This window comes from Cyberlindnera jadinii (genome assembly GCF_001661405.1).
Source record: "Cyberlindnera jadinii NRRL Y-1542 unplaced genomic scaffold CYBJAscaffold_2, whole genome shotgun sequence".
In the NCBI taxonomy this organism is placed as follows: Eukaryota; Fungi; Ascomycota; class Saccharomycetes; order Phaffomycetales; family Wickerhamomycetaceae; genus Williopsis; species Williopsis jadinii.
Genome location: NW_017963653.1, coordinates 719,604 through 739,273, shown reverse-complemented (window position 1 = coordinate 739,273; position 19,670 = coordinate 719,604). Strand labels below are relative to the sequence as shown.

Below are 19,670 nucleotides of genomic sequence, written 5' to 3'. Positions count from 1 at the left end.
GATTTGGACGTGCGGCTCAGCCTAACTGCTTTCTCCAAAGTGGGACGTTCCGTCTAAGAGATTGTTTTTTCCTTCTGGGTTTTTTTGGCTTTCTGCTTAAGCTTCTCTGCGAAAACGAAACTGGTGCGGTACCGGCCGGTGAGATTTGTCACCCTCACGCTGAGTAAAATTTGTCATAAAGATTGCAAATCCGTGAAAACCTGACTGGTTTTTTTTCCTGCTCTCTTTTCTTTCCTTCAACACGGCTTTATTATATAAAAGGTCAATATCCCACTATCCTTCGTTCAGTCTCTTCTTTCCAGTTGCCAATAAAAGTCTGTGCTATACAAGAAGTGACCACTATGTCAAACGTACTGCTTCTGCTCAACCACACATTTGTTGCTTCACCTGATGCTGAAGCGATTGTGGCTCAGAGTAAGCAGACCCTCATTCAACAGCATCCAACCTCAACAATAGATCAGTACTTGTTATCCAATATTGTACTTGAGAAGGTTGTTTTACCTCAGAACCATTATGACTACATCTACTACTTGGATTCAACCGGATTCAACTCAACGATCCCTAACCACCCAGCTATAAAACAGTCGCTCCGGGTCACGACGACGGTGTCATTGAACGGAAGCAATAAGCCCTCAGGCTTGAAAACGGGCTCAAAGCTATCAAAGCTTAAGAAGTTCAAGAAGTTGAACAAAGCTGAAAATACAAATGCATCATCAGAATTACTATCTGCCCCATCACCTACACCGTCACTACCCGAGCTTGTGAAGACGCCTTCACCTCTAGAAGCAGAAAAGAAGTTGAGATACCTCAGCGAAGACTCTGACGATGAACTCATCGACGAGGACTCGCTCGTTTCAAGCACACTGAACTCTGGCTCGATTATTTGTCTACGGGAACCTAGTTCTGGAGGACAGAAGAGAAGAAAAGCTTGTAAAGATTGTACCTGTGGATTGGCTGAAAAAGAGGCATTTGGCTTTGATAACGATGTTAAGGAAGCACCAAAGAAGGTGCAGTTCTCCAGGGAGGAACTTTCAGAAATCGACTTCACCGTAGAGGGCAAAACAGGAGGCTGTGGATCATGTTCATTAGGTGATGCATTTAGATGTTCTGGTTGTCCATTCTTAGGGCTACCTGCGTTCAAGCCTGGCCAAACGATTACCCTGGATGGCGTCGACGATGACCTCTAACTGCATACAACAAACTAGGGACATCACGTTATTTATATTTAATCTGACTTCACATTAAATCAACTACATCTTTGTCGTTCGATGTATATTGCGCGGAGCTCAACCTCCTCCTCCTCTACAGTAGACACTTGCAGTCTCCGCAAACATACATACATGCGACCCGTCTACAATGGTGATCCTTCCATATCCAATACAATGTTATTTTCTATTATACATCTCTGATTTCTAAATGGTATGTCTCGTAGTTGAGAATTATTTTGATGTTGATTTGATGCTCTCAATGGGTTTTCACTTCCCAGAGAGGACCTCCCTCCCCCATATGGAAAAGATAACACAACCGGTGCAGCAAAGAAGTAAAAAAGGGAATAGGATATCAGTAAAATCAGGTCAGAGAGAAAGAACAAACCACCCACACCAACATTTGGAGGAGTGAAAGCATCAAATCAGTGCAGTCCAGGGCCTGTAGTGCTAACAATAAGCACAGCTGGATATATAACCCTCCTGCCTTGAGTTATTTGGTATTGGCTTCCGATACCACCACCATCTCAGGGGCGGTGGCAAATGCGAAGGAGGATGCCATTATCACCGGCAAACCCCCACCCCCCCCTTCCACAGATTTACCAAGTGGGTATTAAAAAGGTATATCTGGGGCTCCTGGTGTGATAGAAATGCATGTGCAAACATCCATTTGCCCTCAAACCTTGGAGACAACGGTCTGTTGAGATTGGAGCTGCTTAGCGTTTCTCATGTGGTAATCCTTCTGCACTTCTCTGTAGTGCTCACAGTCATGTGACTCCAAGAGTCTGTGACGTGTGCAAAACTTTTTGAAACAGAAGGAACAGTCTCCAATGATAGAATGTGGTGAAGTACAGTTGTTGTACTGGTGCTCCTTTTTTGCTTTCTTCTTTGGTTTGGAGATTTTGTTAACAGTGTCGAGCTGCTGTTGCTCCTGTGGCTGGTGGTCTTTCTGCTCAACGTGCTCCTGCTGTTGCTGTTCAGTGTCTGACATGGTTTATCTCTGCTTTATTGTTTGAATCAAAGATGTTCTATCCTTATCAGAAGGGAAAAGCGTCCGAAACTTGGAGTCTGGTGTGCGACTTTGCCACTTTTATATACGCAGCATAACGAGAGAATTTAATATCCCTGGCTCAGCGCACCACTGTGGTAAGCGGCGCAGTGTGTGCTGTCCTGTGACACATTCCCTACGCCTCGCTGTGACGTGATAAGCACTCACGAATGAGAGAAAAAAACCGCTGCGTGAGAAGGGAGAGGAAAATCGTGGGAAGAGCCGGAAGCCCGTGCCAGCCCGACTGGGAGGCCGCCACCACTGGCGGGAGGGGGGCTCGCAACACTCCCTTTCCTGCCCACAGTGCGAGCCCATTTCTTTCTCTTCGCCGCTATTGTCATCGCCATTTCTTTCTTTTTTTAACAATTCTAGCTACACAACAGTGAAAAGAAACGTTGCATTGTTGTCCTAACAATTGTAACCTTCTTGGTATTCAGTAGAGGCCCATCTTCTCGAGTGCTCCTTTGACAACGTCGTAGACGTTGTTTCCGGTGATGGTTGGCGGACATGGTAACTTATCACCATCTCTGTACACCCCTGTTCTCACGAGGGCCGTGTGCCACCCGTAGTTGTACCCTCCAATGATATCACTTGCTGGGTTATCACCCACCATGAACACTTCCTTCATGTGGCTATTTTCAACTTCCTTGCCAAACTCCAGGTGGGTCTTGTTACAGGTGTCGAGTCCGCTGAGTGCCAGCGACCTGTTGATGAGAACATGGTGCGCAAAATCGTAGGCGAATTTGGTTGGCTTGCCCAGGATGGTCTTGTTCAAAGGTTTACCAATCTCCTCCTGGTAGAGTCTTTCAAATAAGAAACGAACAAGGCCTTGTCCATAACGTGGATCCGGGTATTCGTTGGCCCAGAGCCAATCGTTGTTGGAGAAGATGACATGCGTTTCCGGGTTCTTTCTCAGCAAGTCGCTTACAACTTGTATATCGGTCCAGAGGTCTCTCGGATCGTTGAAAACCAGAATCTTGTCAACGTGCAAGTCCTTGATGTTAGGGACTAATTGACCAAATTCTAAAGTCTCCTTGTTCTTGAACGGTGACACGGAAGGGTCCGTTTTGACGTAGTCTGCACTGAGCAGAACCTTACCAAACCCGTACCCTTCAGCAACGGAACGGACCTGGTCCCTAATTCCACCAAGAACAAGAACTGTGAGATCCTCCTTATTTGGAATCGACGTTATCGGCGTGTGGGACTGAACAATTTGCTCGACATCAACATTGATACCAAGCTTAGAGGTTAACACCTTTGCACGATCAGCTTCTGAGATTCCTCCTCCATTGGTCATTAAGATCCACGGAATTGAACGTTCCTGTAGTAGCTCCAGCGCCTTTGGAGCCTCTGCTATCACTTTAGACCCCTTTAACAATACACCATCCATACTGAGAACGAATTGAGTTAGTACTCTGGTCCAACCTCCGTGTGGCTTAACAAAACTGTCAAACATACTCAAACACAAACCCGGCCTCATGGGGTTGTAGAGTTGCCAATCGTTTAGACGAATGGAAAGCTCTAAAGCATTGTCTATCAATTAGTGAGCCTCTTCTAAACGCAAGCATATCCAAGGAATGAAACTTCTCTTTTGGCACCTGCCAACAATGTCCCATACACAGGCTAAAGCTTATCTTCCGAAATAGTCGATCTTCTCCGCGTGGCCAGCGCGGTTGCAAGTGATAACATCGGGACATTTTGCCTTAATCACCTACACCAGGCCAATCAGAGCCTTTGAATCGGTAACATGATACAACGAGTGTTAACATGACGTGTATAAATATTATATCAACTCTATGTAGATATAGATGCAATGACACTGTTTGAGAACACGGTGTCTATGGGGTGCTATGCTGTAACGGTTTTCAAGAGATCAGAGACTTGGAAGTCTTCAGTCTCATAGCCTTCCTGTACTCTCCATCTCTCTTCGATTGGCCCTGTTAGAACTTCACATGCCCTGCCGATAACCAGCAAACCTGGCGGTCTGGAGCCTATTGCTTCGACTGCGTCGACCAGATCCTCAAGTCTCGTTCTGGTGACTCTCTGATCAGGGCATGACGATCTTTCAACAATGGCAGCCGGGACCTTTGGGTCCCAGCCCTTGGCGATGAGAGCAGGAACAAGGTCTTGAATTCTGTGCAATGACATGAGGAATACAGTGGTGCGAGTCTCAACAAACTCTGGGATGTTTGGCAGTACACCACGACGACCAGTTCCAGTGCAGATTAGCACCTGGTCCGCAACGTCTCTCTGTGTAGCTGGGATCTGTGAGCTCACCGTGGAACTCAATGCGGATGTAATACCAGGTAACACAGTAGGTACGAAACCGTGCTTGGCAAAGAAGATATACTCTTCACCACCACGGCCAAAGATATATGGGTCTCCTTGTTTCAATCTGACAACTTTCTTCCCGAGTTTGAGCGCTTGCAGCCCTAGAGATAAGAGCTCTTCTTGGGCTGCTTCAGCGTTACCTGGGAATTTGCGGGCAATGAACTTTTCTGTCTTTATCGGGATCAAATCAAGGACCTGTTGAGGCACAAGTTTATCTGCTAGAACCAAATCTGCGCTAGATATTTCCTGGAGAGCGCCAATGGTGAGCAATGATACAGAACCAGGACCCGAACCGACCAGAGAGATCGATCCTTTGATTTGCTTTGAAGACAAAGGTGTTTCATAGCCAGTATGAGCATCGCCAGAGGATATCGAATACGCGCTTGATATATCATCAATTGAAATATCAGCCAGTTTAGACAATGGGTAATATTCGACAACCTGTGAGAGCCATCTAGATCTTTGCAACTTTTTCTGTGTTTCAGTCATGTTGAATTCACTAACAAAGTTGTTGAACTTTGATGATTGAACTGCGTCGTCCTCATGCTCACCAAGTTCTTCTCTCAAGAATCTCTCGTACTCTTCCTTGAACTTGGACAGTTTTTGTCTATCCTCTTCTTGGATCTTCAGACGGAGTGCACCAACACTTTGACAAATCTCATTGATGTTCTTAGGTAGCTGTGACACGATTTCTCTTTTAATTCTGCTAGCAAGCTTACAGCCCTTTCCTGATGTTGTAACACCTAATTGGAAGTCACCATCGGTATGTGTTGATAACATCGTAAAAGTCGAATATTCAACAGATTCTGTGGTATTAATTGGAATTCTGTTACTTTGACACTCCTTGAAGATAGCCCTTTTCAACTCTTCCTCCGTTGTTGGAAGATTAACGTAGACTTTATCCACAACTCCACGAACCTCATCTCTTCCCAAAGTGAATAGATCTTTCCCAATGTCAACCTGTCGTCTCAGGATTTGGACTGAACCTTCCTGTTCCAAGACCAACAAATTATGAGGAATCTTATCATCGGAATCGATCAACTGGGTTATCACTATTGGTGTTGCGCCATTTGTCAAGATGGATTGAACTCTTGTGTATGTAAGCGCAGATACTCCGATGAGCAGATGCACTTCTCCAGAACAGTTCCACGATACAAGCATCGTATTACGAGGATGCAAATCAGCTGGTGCACCTACAGACATGTTGTTTTCCAGAATGAGGGGGCTTTATATCTAGAACAGTATCACTGATAGGATGCACCGATATCAACGAATAGATAACCGTTAAATCTCGATAAAAAGAAGAAAACGGTAAAATTTTATCCTATCTCGATGAGTAACAAATCAGCGGAGACTTTTATTCTCCACCGCACAACGAAAAGTGGCTAATAGTGGCTAATATGACGCAATAAGGTTCGGCCTTTGTGGCTGATGAGAAGGACAAAACAGAAAGCGAAAGTGTGGCGTGTGGTTTGCACACGCTAATATTATTCACGTGACAGATTACGTAAGAGAACAAACATCCCACGATTAGTGTGGTAGGGACCACGGCAGATGCTCAAATTCGCGTGAGAGCGTTGTACGAGATTTGATGCGATGAGGTGATGTTTCCACCTCTTTCACAACTCGCAATAGGGAGAGTTCAATAACAACGTAAGGAATGGCCAAGAGAACATTAGGACTAGGTAAAGCTGCCAAGCAGAAAAAACAGAAGATCTCTTCTGAAACCCCTGAGAAGTCAGCGAGTCCTGACATTCAGTCTAAGGGAAATGAGATCCATGTCGAGCTTGACGAAGAAGTGGATCCAGATGATGAATTGAACCAGCTAAAGGGGTTATGGTTGACATATGTTAAGGGAGATAGAGACAACGAAATGGTGCTAAACGGAATCATCCATGAATGTGACCGGTTGTTGAGAAACCAATCAGAGGAGGCCAAGTTACCAGCCGAGTTCCATTCAACTTATGCCCTTGCTCTGTCAGACTTGGCCAATTTCCACACAGAAGACAGTGCTGACTCCAATATCAAACAGTACTTTGATGCGGCATTAGAGAGAATATCTCTGGGACAAGACGTTTACCCTGATTCTATAGAGTTAGGATTTGCCCTGGCAAATGTCATCTTTGCAAGAATCCCCATGGAGTTCATCTCGAAATGGAATGTTGACTCGAAGAAATCCTCAGACAGTGTTGACTTGAAGGCATTGATCACAGAGGCTCTTGAAAGCTATGAAAAGAGTGAGGAATCCGTTAAACTGCTGAAGAACTATTCGCTTTTGGACAACAATGTTTTTGAAACTCTGAAAGCGTTTGACGATTTGTTGGAGATTGTGAACAATTTTGGCCAAGAGGACTCCTTAGCTGAAGGTCTGGACAGTGATGATGAGGAAGAACAAGAAGTCAAAGAGATTAAGCTCTCCAAGAAGCATCCGCTGTATGAGGTTTATCACAGATCATCTGATAAGTACTTCCAATGGCTTGTAAAGCATGGATCTGAATTTGGAACTCTTGTTAACGATGATTTGAAGCATTTGTTAAAGAAGACTGACGAGCTAAGCACCAAGGAAACCCGCCAGCTGGAATTCCTCAAACAAGTCTCGGCCTGGTGTGGTCAGCTGTTATTACAAGCAGCGGAGAAGCCATCCCAAATCTTCACGGCCATCACGTACGATGATGGTGAGCCTGAGATTGAGGGATACACCGCAGCTAAAGCACAAGAGGAAGCACAGAGCTATATAAAACAGGCAGTGAAGTTTTTTGAGAATGCGGAAGAAGAGGAGGATCCAAAGACCTGGGTTGACGTTGCTGAGGCCTTAATCGACCTCGGAAACGTGTACGATTATGAGTCAAAAGACCAGATCGCTACGTATGCCTTAGCAGAGAAGAGACTCAGAAGGGCAAACAACGCCACGAACGGAAAGTACCAGGAAATCCTCGATAATCTGTTGAGCAACGATGATTAGAACCATATGTAATCCATATATATTGTACTTGTATACATGCATCGAAGATACAACGGGTTGTTTTGTAACGTGTGCGAGATGCATGCGCGCTCGTTGTTGTGTTGAAATCCTGAGAAGCGATAATTCCCCCAAAACCAGACTGTTTACTTCATTTGGGCACAGGAAGGAAACCGGTTGGGAGGAATGAACAAGGGAATCAAAGCTTCTAGTGACGATATATGGAAGAACAGGGTGGATAAAGTCGTACGTGCCTCTCTTACAGAGCCAGTGGCTTCTGTTGGTGTTCCAGTATGGGAGATCTACTAACACTTGTTCACAGAACGCTGAGCTGTTTACCCTCACCTATGGATCCGTTGTAGCACAACTCGTCCGTGATTTCAAGAACGATTACCAAAAGGTGAACCAGCAACTGGAGAAGATGGGATATAACATTGGTATAAGGTTGGTTGAGGATTTCCTAGCAAAGACTGGCACTGGACGTTGCCAGTCGTTCAAAGACACGGCAGAAGTCGTTTCCAAAGTCGGGTTCAAAGTGTTTCTGAACGTCACCCCACAAGTCACCAACTGGACCAGTGATGGCAAGACGTTCAGCCTGATACTGGACGAGAACCCGCTGGCAGAGTTTGTCGAGCTGCCGGACGACGAGAGGGCCAAGAAGGAGCTGTGGTACTCAAACGTCCTTACCGGCGTGTTGAAAGGTGCACTAGAGATGGTCCAACTCGAGGTTGACGTGAACTTTGTAAGCGATGTTCTCAGAGGCGACGATCGCACGGAGCTTAGACTACAGCTCATACGGTTCTTAAAGGATGAGATGCCTGCTGGTGAAGATTGAAAGCCCACCCACACACACCGTATGGGTTGTTTAAGTACACTGTTTTCCATTAATAGATGAACATAACCGTTAGCACTTCCGCATTAGGAACTCAACCCAGAACTGTATAAATCCTCACAAAAAAGAAACTCGCCGCCTTTTCGTTAGAGCTTTTCGCAACGCTATTACGTAATAATTTTTCGCTCTCTGTTTTTTACACATTTTTCGCAAAAGGGGGAAGGCGCTGTTTTCTACTGTTGAAACACCACATCTAACAGGAAAAGAGCTGGCTCCATAAAACTCCAACTGTCACCGCTCATTTACTCAGTTTCTTTTGCTGCACACGCCCTTCCACTCTGTCTGCTCTGGTTTATCATCAAGAAAGACGGTGTATTTTCCATTTCTGTGCCGGTGTGTGTGTCTGTTTGCCTCGGTTTCATACCATTTCGACCTAAAACGCGTGCGCGTACGCGTTCAATCCGGCCCATAATACACAAGCTATACTATCCCATTTTACACGTCCAAACGTCCATTCCTTCTCTCCTGAGCAGTATATACACGAGGATTGGACACGATGAGCACGCCGGAATACTCAGCAAGCGCTAAGTCGCGTTTCGACATCACCAACTTGACCACTGATCCGTTCGTGGTTGCGACGTGGTCTGTTGCGATGATCTCGTGGGTGATCGCATTCATCGGCTCCATAGTGGCCAACATTGAGGGGTCGTTTCCAAGGTTCACCTGGTGGGGGCTGGTATTCCAGCTGTTGATGCTGGTGTTCCTGCCCGCTGTGTACTGCTTCGATGTTGTGGAATGGTACAGGCTGTTCCTCACCTGTGGGTATTCAATAGCGTTCATCTACACGACGAACTCCGCAACGAACTTAGTATGGTCTGGTGGCTCAGCTACAGGCGCAGCCTCTGCAGGCGTGATTTTACTGTCGATGGTTAACCTGATCTGGGTGTTCTACTACGGGTCTGATAACGCCTCGCCAATCAACCAATGGATCGATTCCTTCTCGCTGAGAGGACCAAAACGGTCCTCTGTAAGCCCATTCCACAGTTCAAGACCAATCTCTCCTGATAAGTACTCGAGCTCTGAGAATGACGAGTTCAAACACTCGAGCTGGAACAATCAGAGATACATGTCTTCTACAGCGCTGAACGGACTGGAAAACGTGAGTCAAGGTGATACCCTTGAAACCACACCCTTTAACTCGCCAGATCACGACGGGTTGGGTACGAACATCACTGCAGGAGGTACGAACATCACAATTGATGAATTCCCATACACTGCTAGGGCTTTGTACAACTACCAAAAGAGTCCAGACGATGAAAATGAAATCTCTTTTGAAAAGGACGAAATACTCAAAGTCAACGATATCCATAGCAGATGGTGGCAGGCAAAGAGAGCAAACGGTGAAATTGGTATCTGTCCAAGCAATTACGTTGAACTTATCGAATAGCTTTGCTTGGAATGTCTGTGCTTTCTTTTTCTGTGCCAGTGATGCCTTATTGTAATAACCACCTTCCTTTTCCCCCATCTTCAACACTTTCCTTTGACGTTTTATTCCATACAAGTTCAAATTCTATGACAAGTTACAATCTTTAGTTTTTGAGTAATACAGATCTCAATAAAATGGGGTCCATCCCATATAGATAACTGCAAGATTCTCAATATCAGTCGCTTGTGCAATCAACTCCTGAACAGATGCTTCAACACTCAGCCCACCAGCGTTTAACTTATCCTGAACTGTTCTCAGGGTTCTAACTGCAACATCAGAATCATCGTTTCCGCTAATTTCCTCAAAACTATTACAGGTTTGGACCCTTTGCTTCCTAATAGGAGATATCACCCATGAGTACAAAGGATCGTATCGTAAAACGTTCAAAATGCCCATCAACTTGTCGTGGTTACTTCTCAGAACACGAAAGACGTGTTCAGACTTCTTACGGAAACTTCCTTCAACACCAGTACATCCTAAACCATCGACGATATCTCTTGTGAGTCTGAAGGGGACACGTTCAGGAACAGGCAGTAGTTTACCCTGATCAAATGCGACACCAAAATCGATATGAATCGGTTCACCAGTTTTCTTATCAATTAGAATATTGTTCAAATGACGGTCCCCAATGCCCATTATATGGCCAACCATCGAAGTTGACACAACCCCTCGCGTATACACCTCACGAGACCTGAACCAATCATCAATGTCGAGGAAAGTATCAATGAAGAATTGCCTAAAGACAGGAGGTATCTTCTTGCAAATCTCCAAGTAAACCGAAACCCTCTTCCTAATGCTTTGATCTTGTACGTCTCTCATCATCGAGCGAGCATCGTTGAAGCCTAGGCTGTCCTTCTCGTGATATTTCTTCAAGATATCTGCCAATGGGATGGAATTTGCAACAAATTCAAGAACACCAGCTTGAGGACCAAGAGGAACAATCTTGTAGGTTCTTATCCTCAAAAATCTCTTTCGTGTCTCCTTCTCATTCTCAAATATAGTGTTAACTTTGCTGAAAACCTGTTGCATAATGGCATCTTGTCTCAAATCGTCTGAACTGCCCTTTAACAACATCTTATGAGTCGAACCGTCAGTGAGCCTAATTTTCATGATCTTTGGTAAACTGACACCTGAAGCTGAGATGGTAACGTGAGGATCAACATACTGAATGGATGGCAGAGATGAGTAATCCAATGACTTGGAGACTGGAATATCATTCATTGTGGGTAAAGGGATATTGAAGGATGGTAACATCTTGAGCCAAAATTCACCATGCTTTATATTGGAGAGGTATACTGTTTTGGCTGCCTTGTACTTTGCAGTAGCAAGAGTCACGGACTCATCACAAAATTGTTCCAATGGTTCCAATATTCTGTCATTGAACTCCGTATTGGATGCCAAAGTGTTCAAAAGATGGCTCGCAGCTTTCACTTTTGAACTGAGAATTAGATCAGTTCTGAGATGGTCATATTTCATATGGATCTTTAAACTCTTCAGATAGGTCAATGAGTGCCACGGATGAGCTGTGCAGATCAGCACAACCAGCCGATGTAGCACTCTTTGAAAAGATGTCTTCTCGCTCAATAAACGAGACACTAGTTGGTTGATCCAGGGTATGATCTTGTATAGAGGAACGTCATAAATCGACTGCTCAACAAGTTCGTTAAGAATGTCAGACGACGACATCTGGAACCACAACGCACAGAATTTGTCAAGATCCTCATGGTCATAATCATCACTCAATGTTAGGACATCAAGGTAACTGCGAAGAGAAATTTCAAGACACAACAACCGCTTTTTGGCTAGTTGATCGTATACTTCCTTATCAGAATTATACTCCAACACTAGTCGACGATAAGCTTTCCCAGCATTGTTTCGAATACTTTGATCAGAACTGCTTTTGTAGAATTTCTTCAATTCATCCATCTCAAGCTTCTTCGTCTGAAGAAGGTCACGAATTCTTATCAACTCTTCATCTGGAGTTTCTTGGATTTCCTTGAAACAGAAATTGGCAACTCTATTCAAGATTTCAGCCTTGTGCTTAGGATTCGTTACTGTATGTATAAACTTCAGAACCGGCGTGACATAAGTGTTCATGATCGTTTCATAACGTTCCTGTCGAGCCTGATAATTCCATTCAACAAGAAATGACTCCACGTATGCGTCAGAAAGGTGGATAGTATTCAAAGGGAAATCACTTGCAAAATGCTCAACATTAATCCTAACACACTCTTGCAGCTGTCTGATTGGGATTGCAGTTTCTCCCTGTGACCAAAGCGTCGACGCTGTATCAATTAAAGATAGCCTTGAAACGATGTTGGCTATTTTCTTGTCCTTCACTTTGTTGGCGATGTTGGACAGGAACACCGTAGAGTTCACAGCTTTTTGATGTTCATTATGGAGGCGAGCATATCTTCCATATCTCATGTTCTCAAAAGCAACACCTAGTATGGAGTTTTGCTCACCAATTCTAGAGGACATGTTTTGGAATGCGAACTTTCTTGCCAGCAAAATATCTTCAAAGTTATCAAATGATACAACTTTGAACCATGACTCCGGTCCAGCGATGGAGTTGTTGATGTTTTCTTTCAAACCAGAAATCGATATCAGGTTTATCGACTCTATGGCAGTTAGAACTCCTAACGTTTTAAGCAGATTTGAGCCATCATTGCGTTTGCTTCTCAGGATCCATAATATAGCATCTTGGCATAACGCTGCAGTCTTGGATCCGTCAGAATCTTCCCTCATCGACTTCAAAATGCCATAAATGGCTTCATTAGAAGTGTTGATAACCTCTGGAAATGGCAACTCCCATTGGTTCAGTTTCCATGACCAATCGTATCCCTTGGCTGCATTGTTGGTTGAATTAAGGCTAGAGTCCAACGAGTCTGCAAGACCAGTCAGACCATTCTCAGACAAACTCGACACAAGATTCTTGATAATGATATCTGATCGCTCTTGGTTTGCCAACGCATCAAACTGTGCGTTTTTGAACATGAGATCTTTAGTAGAGCCACTGTTATAGCTGAAGAGCTTCATGGCGGACTGTAGAGATGTATCAGTTGGTATTCCAAAGAATAGGTCCGGATCCGGTAACGACTGGTATATGGCAGTGGCCATTGATGATAGTTCAGTTAATCGTAGATATGTCTCTTTAGAATCAGCCGTCATTGTTAACTTCTCAAGAATCAATAGGGCGAACTTTGGACATCCAACATGGAGAGCACACGCACACAGCTTGATAATATCTGCAGATGTCACAAGTCTCTTGAACAAGGTACCGAATGCTTTGTTGGAATTCGACGTCACAACCACCATGTAAACGAGATCAATCACGAGCTTGCATTTCTCTGAATTGTCCTCAAAAGAATCAATACCAGAAATAGTCTGATCAATGAATTTAAACAATAGAGAAGAACCAGAGGTGTCAGTTCGATATACGTAGAATAGCCATAAATAGACCAAAAAGTTCTCACAAGATGAAGGATAATCCTTTAAATATTTTCGAAGTGGTAACAGGAATGGATATTGATCAAGTAATGAATCAATCAATGCAAGAGAATATGCTTGAACCCACTGAGTATATGGCAACGTCCCAGGGTTTGACAAGAGATCTTTAATGTCAATCCTCTCATAATCAGACATGTGTGAAAATTCAAATAGGAACGTAGTGAGTGGTACTATAAATTTTGAGTAGTGTTGAAAGAATGATGATGTAACAAGACCTTCAATGGACTGAAGACTCTGGTGACCCTGGTGGATAATAAAGGAGAAAAAGCATTCCAATAGGATTTTTTCCTCCATATTGTTTGTTTTTGCAATAATACGTTCGCAAGCTTCAGTTATAGCAAGTAAAGATGAGCATGTTGCTTCAGCATCATACTCAATTCCCTTCTGGAAATCCTGCTTAACTCCAACCAACGAGTCACCAGTATTTAGATAGAAAGACCCCAGGTAGCGTCCAATGAACGCAGAGAAACATGGACTGTGGTGGGTTTCATCAGACTTCAATAGGAGCTCCGCTATTTCTCTTTTGCAAGTAATGTCATCCACATAATTCAGGTGTGATGCTTTCGAGAATATGAGATTCATTGCTCTAGAAAGGCATTTATCTGTAAACATCATAGGGGCATCCGCAAGCTTCCCTAATAAACTGTGAAAGTCTTGTTGAGTCAACGTCATTTCGTTATCTTTGAGTATGTCGACATAAACAATGAGAATCTCCTTCCATGCTCCATTATGAGCGGAATATTCGACAAAGAATTTGAGTAAAAAGTTCTTCAGTGCCTGATTAATATGACCATGCGTATCGTAGAAGTAGGCAGAATTCTCAAATAATGAGAGAATGATGTTGGCAAAGCCAGGGTCGTGAGTCCATTCGAATCTAAATAATACCAGTGATTCCACTATCAGTTTTGCAAAATAGTCATGGATGCATTCTTCAGAAAGGAACTGAATTAACACAGATAAATAGGATTGTAACGGAGTCTTAGTCCATGCTTTCAATTCAGTGAAAAGTCCCAGTAGGACAACCTTTCTTGCAATCAAAACTCGCTCAGGGTCACAAGGAATACACTTCTGGAGCTGCGAAGTCAAGTTCTTGAGCAAAAAGTACACATTCTTAGGTTCCCAGAAGTCTCTGGGTACTCGGGAAATCAGAGTTAGGGCACTCGATAATGGAACACCATATATCATCGAGTCCAGTACTGGTGATGACTCTTGAAGAAATACTCGTGCAGCATCATCCATTTTTCCCTGAAAGGTATGGTTAATTGCTTTTAGTATAGAGCCCTCCGAAGAACAATCACACATATAAAAGAGCAAATCCAGTACTATAAGATTTTGAAACTCAACCAGATCTTCAAACTTGTGCTTTAACTCGTCAATGATTTGAGATCCCGTGCCGTTCTTAGCAAAAGCAAGGCAGCTGATCCATGGAATCGAGTGCAGCATCAAATCGTCCTCATCTTCGAATTTGCTAATCTCAATAATCAAAGAAATTGTTCTTTTACATTGGTGTTTTCTGGTTTTGACAATTGAATAAATCACACACTTTTTTGCCAACACGAACTGTTCAAAACTGGTATACCCGTAGAGGAAGTAAGGAAAGTCAACTAGGGTTTGCCTTTCATCATACCAAAGACATAACAGATCAATTTCTAGGTTTGTTGGTAAAGAATAGCAGTTTCCCAATAGTTGTTGTACACTGCTCCTCAGGTACTTCGTGAAATGGAACGAGCTGTGATATGAATTGAGTATATTGACAACGCGTACGAGGGGACCATAGCCCACCTTACCAAGTATGATAGAACATTGTGTAAAGATTGCAGCAGTCTCACTGGCACTTTCTGGAGCGTGTATGCATTGGAGAAACTGTTGAACTTGTGCTGATCGATTGCTCGAGGGCAGCGTCTTTACAAAGCGACAGTACTCTGTACACGACTCTAAGTACGTCATTCTGGAGCGCTGGTTCAAAACCATCAAGCCAAATTCTCGAAGATTGGAGGGATCGATAACGTCTGCGCAGTTTCCAAAGCACAGGATGTTATACACGAAACTTCCAAGACGAGAAAGTTCCAACTCACCATACAATGAGCCTTTTTTGCCAATACTAACAAACCAGTTTAAGATGTCAGAGAAGTCTAGCATCAAATCACGATCTTCACTTGTAAAAATCTTTTCTGAGAATAAGGAGCATATATCAAGCAGCAGAACGTATGCTATATGTGAACGTTCAAACTCATAGAGCCCAAGTAACTTTGCTCCACATTGTCTCAAAATTCTGATAATGTGAATGTTTTTGATATACTTAATATCCCCCTCATGAAGCATCGAAACAGTTGTGAAAAGTGCTGAGATAAACTGGAACCCCGATAACGTGTCTATGTACTTAATCAGCTGTCCCATTATTGAGTCATCCAATGTTGAGTTAATCTTAAAAATGAGTTCAACCATTGACTGTTCTAAATAATGGCATACCCAAAAGTCGGTATAAACAAAATTGGCAATACGTGGAAGCTTTTGCTCACGACGTATTACTGCAAAGTCAGAGAATTCGTCATGTATATCCTCCGGTGTTAATGATAACGAGTAGTCCTTGTCATTGGTCAGTAATTCGTTAACGTTGATATGCTCAGCGACAAATGTGGTAGCTGGACTCTCAGAAAGTTCCAGGTAACGTAGTGCATTAATGATAGGAAGATCGGTAGGCAGTGAAAGCCCATCCAATTGTCTCGATAACTCATACTTGAGTTGTTCGGCTGTGGCACTGAATTGTGGAATGTCAAATACATGTTGGTAGACAAAGATTGCGTGGGATAGAAGTTGGGGAAAATGTAGCTTCTTGTCCATTTCATCACATTCGCTTACAGCCTGCAAAAGTCGTTGTAGGACCTCGTCACACCTGGTTATCGTGACCAATGGCGGGGGAGAGATCCACTGGAAATCATGGGAAACTGATTGAGAAGAAACTTTGGATCCCATGATCTGGTCAGCGAGTTTACTAAACTGCTGTGTTCGGCTTTGGAAATGACCAAAGACATTGTCAAAATAAGGCCAACGAGTAGTAATAGTGACTTTCCGCCCACATAGCCAAGTGATGAAGCTTCCTAGGAGATGAATATCACTTTTTGAGAATATTGTTGACCATTTAGCATCAAGCCACTTCAAGATTAAATCTCCTATGACTTTGCTATCAGAATTGAGAAACCTTGCATGGTGTGCAATAGTCATCCAAAAGAGAATAGCGTCATTGCTGATCTTTGAAGGACCATAGACTTCAGAAACGTCAAACGTGACTTCAACCAGCTGGTTCGTGAGCTTCTCTGTGATCACTGTACCTGGACGCTTTAATATCTCTGTGATTGCAAAACATGCAGTAGACACCGTTGTGTCCTCTTTAAGCAGTTGGAGATTAATACGAAGCAAATGGTGCATATCTGCAGTTTCAACTTCCCAACCACATTTAACCATTAGACCAATTACTAACGAAGTCCATGATGCCAAGTATGGAGTCTCATAAAACATCACACTTTTAAGAGGTATTAGAGAATGATCAACCTGGAAGGAACTGAGCTGGAAAGCCAACAACTGAAGGCCAATCTTTTGCAGCGAGATAGATCCATGGTTCAACAAGCTTTGCAAGAAGCCAACTGTAGAGTCACAGTACTTTAAAAGAGGAGCATAGGAGTCAAATGCAGATCTTTGCTTTTTCCATTGTGGTTCCACGTCATTTCTTTGAGGTGTATCGATGCTATAAAATGCAGAGAGGAGATGAATCAACACAAGAGATTTCATCCATGGCTTTGGATCAGCACTATCCTGTAGACATATTCCAGATAAGCTGAACCATGACTTCTTATCAACAGTAGATCGTATGGAGGAGATATCGAAATCGTCAATGGTCAATGCATCGGGGCTCGATATGGCGTCCAGTACAAGTGCATCGAGCCATAGTATCAAGTTTTCACGGGACTCTTCATCCATAACAGGTACTGGGTTATTCTTATCATCTATAAGAAGCACCATGTCGCTGGTGATGTAACGGGACGCAAGCATTCCAAATATGAGGAGCTGACAATGAAGGGCCTCAAAGTTCGTAGAGTTTAACCTCCAGGCTACTTGCAATACAGCCTTAACCAAGTCGAATCCTCTGTTGACATTGGAAACGCTCAGTAGAATCAGCGTCTGATTTAGAACCTCAAGTGCAATTGAAGTGGGACTTGTTTCCTTCTTGAGCTGTGAAAAGTAACCCTTTAAGAGTCCAACGAGATCCAAACTGATGTCGTCAAACATAACCACCGGTACCATAATAAGGCACTTCAAACAGTTCCAGAGCTCTGAGAGCAACTTATCACTCCCAGTGAGATTCCTTACACTCTCGGTAGCTGTGATAACAGAGCACGTAGTTTGGATCCACTCCTCTCTTGAGAGATGTTCACGATGCTCATCGACCAGGAGGAGCTCATGGAGTACTCGCACGAGATCTAGCGCTATTGGTAAGCAAAGCTCCTTGTTGAGTCCAAATAAGTTACTCCTTATGAACTGAATTGACGCCTTCACTACTCTGTATCTCAACTGCTTAGCATCCTTCGTCAGGCATTTCCTCAACAGTGACGCGCCACGCTCTAATCTGGCACGAGTCGTATCTGTGCTGTTCTTGTCGTAGCTGGCTTTGTCGTTCAAAACCACGCCAAACAATGACTCTGCTATAGCCTGTACCTCCTTATTAGACAGTCTGTCCCGTAGATCTATGAACGATGACAGAGACTCGAACGCTTCATTACGATCACGGACCTTCGATGAGTCCAAATTGGCTATGATAAATCGTTGTTAATATCGCAATCGTCAACAGGGGAGCACAGCGGCACGTACACATTATAGTGAAGAGATCCATGTTTATATGGAATACACTGAACGGTATAGAACACCCGCTATACAGCTGCGATGGAACAGTATGTCGTTACTCTCTGTGGGGGTCCGCAAGGCAAGAAAAAACATCTACACACAAGTTTGGCCCACAATGAGGGAAAGTTCGTGAAGCGCTTCAGCATCCTCTACAACAACTTGATTAAGGTGGTTTTAAAAAAGATCCCATATTTTACAATTGTTTCATTCCTAAGGTTCTGTGGTTTTCGATGACATTAAATTTTGTATAGAAAGCAATTCCGCCGATTTAAACAACAACACCAGAGTTAGAAGCAATACGTGGCCACAAGTCAGCACACTCCTTACCAACTGGACCGGTGATAGCAGAACCCTTCATTTCACCCTTTGGGTTGACAATAACACCAGCATTGTCTTCGAAGTAGAGGAAAGTACCATCCTTTCTTCTCCAAGCCTTGGATTGACGGACAACGATGGCTGGCATAACCTTCTTTCTCAACTCTGGCTTACCCTTCTTGACGGTGGCCATGACCATGTCACCAAGGGAGGCAGCTGGAAGTCTGTTCAATCTAGCACCGAAACCCTTAACAGCCAAGATGTAAAGGTTTCTGGCACCGGTGTTATCAGCACAGTTCATGATAGCACCATTTGGAAGACCCAACTAAAAACGTGATGTTAGTATATGCTATTGATAAAGAATTGCTGATGTGATTTCCTTGGTGTTTTAAAACAATATTAGGTGTTTAAATGTGGTTTTCTTCGGTGTGACTCGCTTTCTAAAGTGGTGATACAGAAAGCGGTCTGCCTTCCATGTCTCAGTGTTTGAGTATGAATAAGAACAACCTAGTTCTTTATGACTATCTCTCTCCATGATTCACTCTTACGATCTCTCTTGTCAGTTAGGGGTGGGCAGACCATGTCCCATCTCCAAGTTTAAGTGTAAAGTTTGTCTACTAGTTCCCAATCGTCTCCTCCTCGGTACAGCTCGAACCACCATAATATTCGTCTTCAAACATCCCAGGATCACATATTCCCTCATTCGTTCATTAACATACAGAAATTCTAAACTTGTTACCGGAAGCACCACTGGACATTTTGGATGTGTTCTGTGTGTATTAGATTAATGAGGTTTTGGTGATGGAAACTGACCCAAGCGTTGAAAGTTTTGTATATTTTTCACCGCGAGCGTCTCCGGGACTGCGCTTCCCTCACAGTTTCGATGAATCGCCCGCGAATTTAGCGGATCGATGTGTCAAATGTATTGGTTCGGGGCACAAACAGATAGAATTTATGTGTCCCCAACCGTGGCGTTGGTGTTTGGATGTACAAGCCCTATATTCCCTCTTATCACATCACGTGCATTGAAAAGCACACTGTAGCCCTAAATGGCCATGTATAAATATATAGGCAAATTAATGCGTGAG

The 19,670-nt window shown here is 43.5% G+C and overlaps 10 protein-coding genes across 10 annotated transcripts; 4 read left to right on the top strand and 6 right to left on the bottom strand.

Moving 5' to 3' along the window:
- Positions 1-339: 339 nt before the first annotated feature.
- On the top strand, positions 340-1,209 carry DRE2 (electron carrier DRE2; the record flags this gene model as incomplete). Its single annotated transcript, XM_020214387.1, has 1 exon — positions 340-1,209. A coding segment is annotated over one exon (848 nt), but the record flags the coding sequence as incomplete, so codon positions are not given.
- Positions 1,210-1,881: 672 nt separating this feature from the next.
- Positions 1,882-2,040, bottom strand: TMC1 (Tmc1p; the record flags this gene model as incomplete). The annotated part of the gene is made up of 1 exon (XM_020212230.2): positions 1,882-2,040. A coding segment is annotated over one exon (159 nt), but the record flags the coding sequence as incomplete, so codon positions are not given.
- Positions 2,041-2,242: 202 nt separating this feature from the next.
- CYBJADRAFT_47688 (uncharacterized protein) lies at positions 2,243-2,722 on the bottom strand. Its single transcript, XM_020217724.1, has one exon. It carries the CDS (start codon positions 2,566-2,568, stop codon positions 2,296-2,298), a length of 273 nt encoding a protein of 90 aa, XP_020072481.1. The 5' UTR covers positions 2,569-2,722; the 3' UTR covers positions 2,243-2,295.
- On the bottom strand, positions 2,649-3,854 carry CYBJADRAFT_166170 (uncharacterized protein). Its single transcript, XM_020214386.1, has 2 exons — positions 3,712-3,854; positions 2,649-3,644 (listed from the first exon to the last, which is right to left on the bottom strand). Exon 2 carries the CDS (start codon positions 3,641-3,643, stop codon positions 2,687-2,689), a length of 957 nt encoding a protein of 318 aa, XP_020072480.1. The 5' UTR covers position 3,644; positions 3,712-3,854; the 3' UTR covers positions 2,649-2,686.
- A 166-nt stretch (positions 3,855-4,020) lies between these two features.
- Positions 4,021-5,907, bottom strand: MET1 (uroporphyrinogen-III C-methyltransferase). Its single transcript, XM_020214385.1, has one exon. It carries the CDS (start codon positions 5,785-5,787, stop codon positions 4,102-4,104), a length of 1,686 nt encoding a protein of 561 aa, XP_020072479.1. The 5' UTR covers positions 5,788-5,907; the 3' UTR covers positions 4,021-4,101.
- A 337-nt stretch (positions 5,908-6,244) lies between these two features.
- On the top strand, positions 6,245-7,611 carry ETT1 (Ett1p; the record flags this gene model as incomplete). Its single annotated transcript, XM_020217058.1, has 1 exon — positions 6,245-7,611. The coding sequence occupies one exon, from the start codon at positions 6,245-6,247 to the stop codon at positions 7,544-7,546; it is 1,302 nt and encodes a 433-aa protein (XP_020072478.1). The 3' UTR covers positions 7,547-7,611.
- A 90-nt stretch (positions 7,612-7,701) lies between these two features.
- On the top strand, positions 7,702-8,509 carry BET3 (TRAPP complex core subunit BET3). Its single transcript, XM_020214384.1, has 2 exons — positions 7,702-7,789; positions 7,866-8,509. Exons 1-2 carry the CDS (start codon positions 7,730-7,732, stop codon positions 8,376-8,378), a joined length of 573 nt encoding a protein of 190 aa, XP_020072477.1. The 5' UTR covers positions 7,702-7,729; the 3' UTR covers positions 8,379-8,509.
- A 140-nt stretch (positions 8,510-8,649) lies between these two features.
- On the top strand, positions 8,650-10,018 carry SHO1 (osmosensor SHO1). Its single transcript, XM_020214383.1, has one exon. It carries the CDS (start codon positions 8,932-8,934, stop codon positions 9,820-9,822), a length of 891 nt encoding a protein of 296 aa, XP_020072476.1. The 5' UTR covers positions 8,650-8,931; the 3' UTR covers positions 9,823-10,018.
- On the bottom strand, positions 9,988-10,890 carry TEL1 (DNA-binding protein kinase TEL1; the record flags this gene model as incomplete). Its single annotated transcript, XM_020213279.1, has 1 exon — positions 9,988-10,890. The coding sequence occupies one exon, from the start codon at positions 10,888-10,890 to the stop codon at positions 9,988-9,990; it is 903 nt and encodes a 300-aa protein (XP_020072475.1).
- Positions 10,891-18,486: 7,596 nt separating this feature from the next.
- On the bottom strand, positions 18,487-19,225 carry CYBJADRAFT_166166 (60S ribosomal protein uL14). Its single transcript, XM_020214382.1, has one exon. It carries the CDS (start codon positions 18,881-18,883, stop codon positions 18,536-18,538), a length of 348 nt encoding a protein of 115 aa, XP_020072474.1. The 5' UTR covers positions 18,884-19,225; the 3' UTR covers positions 18,487-18,535.
- Positions 19,226-19,670: the final 445 nt, after the last annotated feature.

What these genes read in the sequence shown, in the direction of transcription:
- CYBJADRAFT_47688 (XM_020217724.1), bottom strand. Translation starts at nt 2,568, where the DNA reads ATGGGCTCGCACTGTGGGCAGGAAAGGGAGTGTTGCGAGCCCCCCTCC.
- CYBJADRAFT_166170 (XM_020214386.1), bottom strand. Translation starts at nt 3,643, where the DNA reads ATGGATGGTGTATTGTTAAAGGGGTCTAAAGTGATAGCAGAGGCTCCA.
- MET1 (XM_020214385.1), bottom strand. Translation starts at nt 5,787, where the DNA reads ATGTCTGTAGGTGCACCAGCTGATTTGCATCCTCGTAATACGATGCTT.
- BET3 (XM_020214384.1), top strand. Translation starts at nt 7,730, where the DNA reads ATGAACAAGGGAATCAAAGCTTCTAGTGACGATATATGGAAGAACAGG. An exon ending in AGAACAGGGTGGATAAAGTC is followed by an intron (nt 7,790 to 7,865) that starts GTACGTGCCTCT and finishes ACTTGTTCACAG; the next exon opens with AACGCTGAGCTGTTTACCCT.
- SHO1 (XM_020214383.1), top strand. Translation starts at nt 8,932, where the DNA reads ATGAGCACGCCGGAATACTCAGCAAGCGCTAAGTCGCGTTTCGACATC.
- CYBJADRAFT_166166 (XM_020214382.1), bottom strand. Translation starts at nt 18,883, where the DNA reads ATGAACTGTGCTGATAACACCGGTGCCAGAAACCTTTACATCTTGGCT.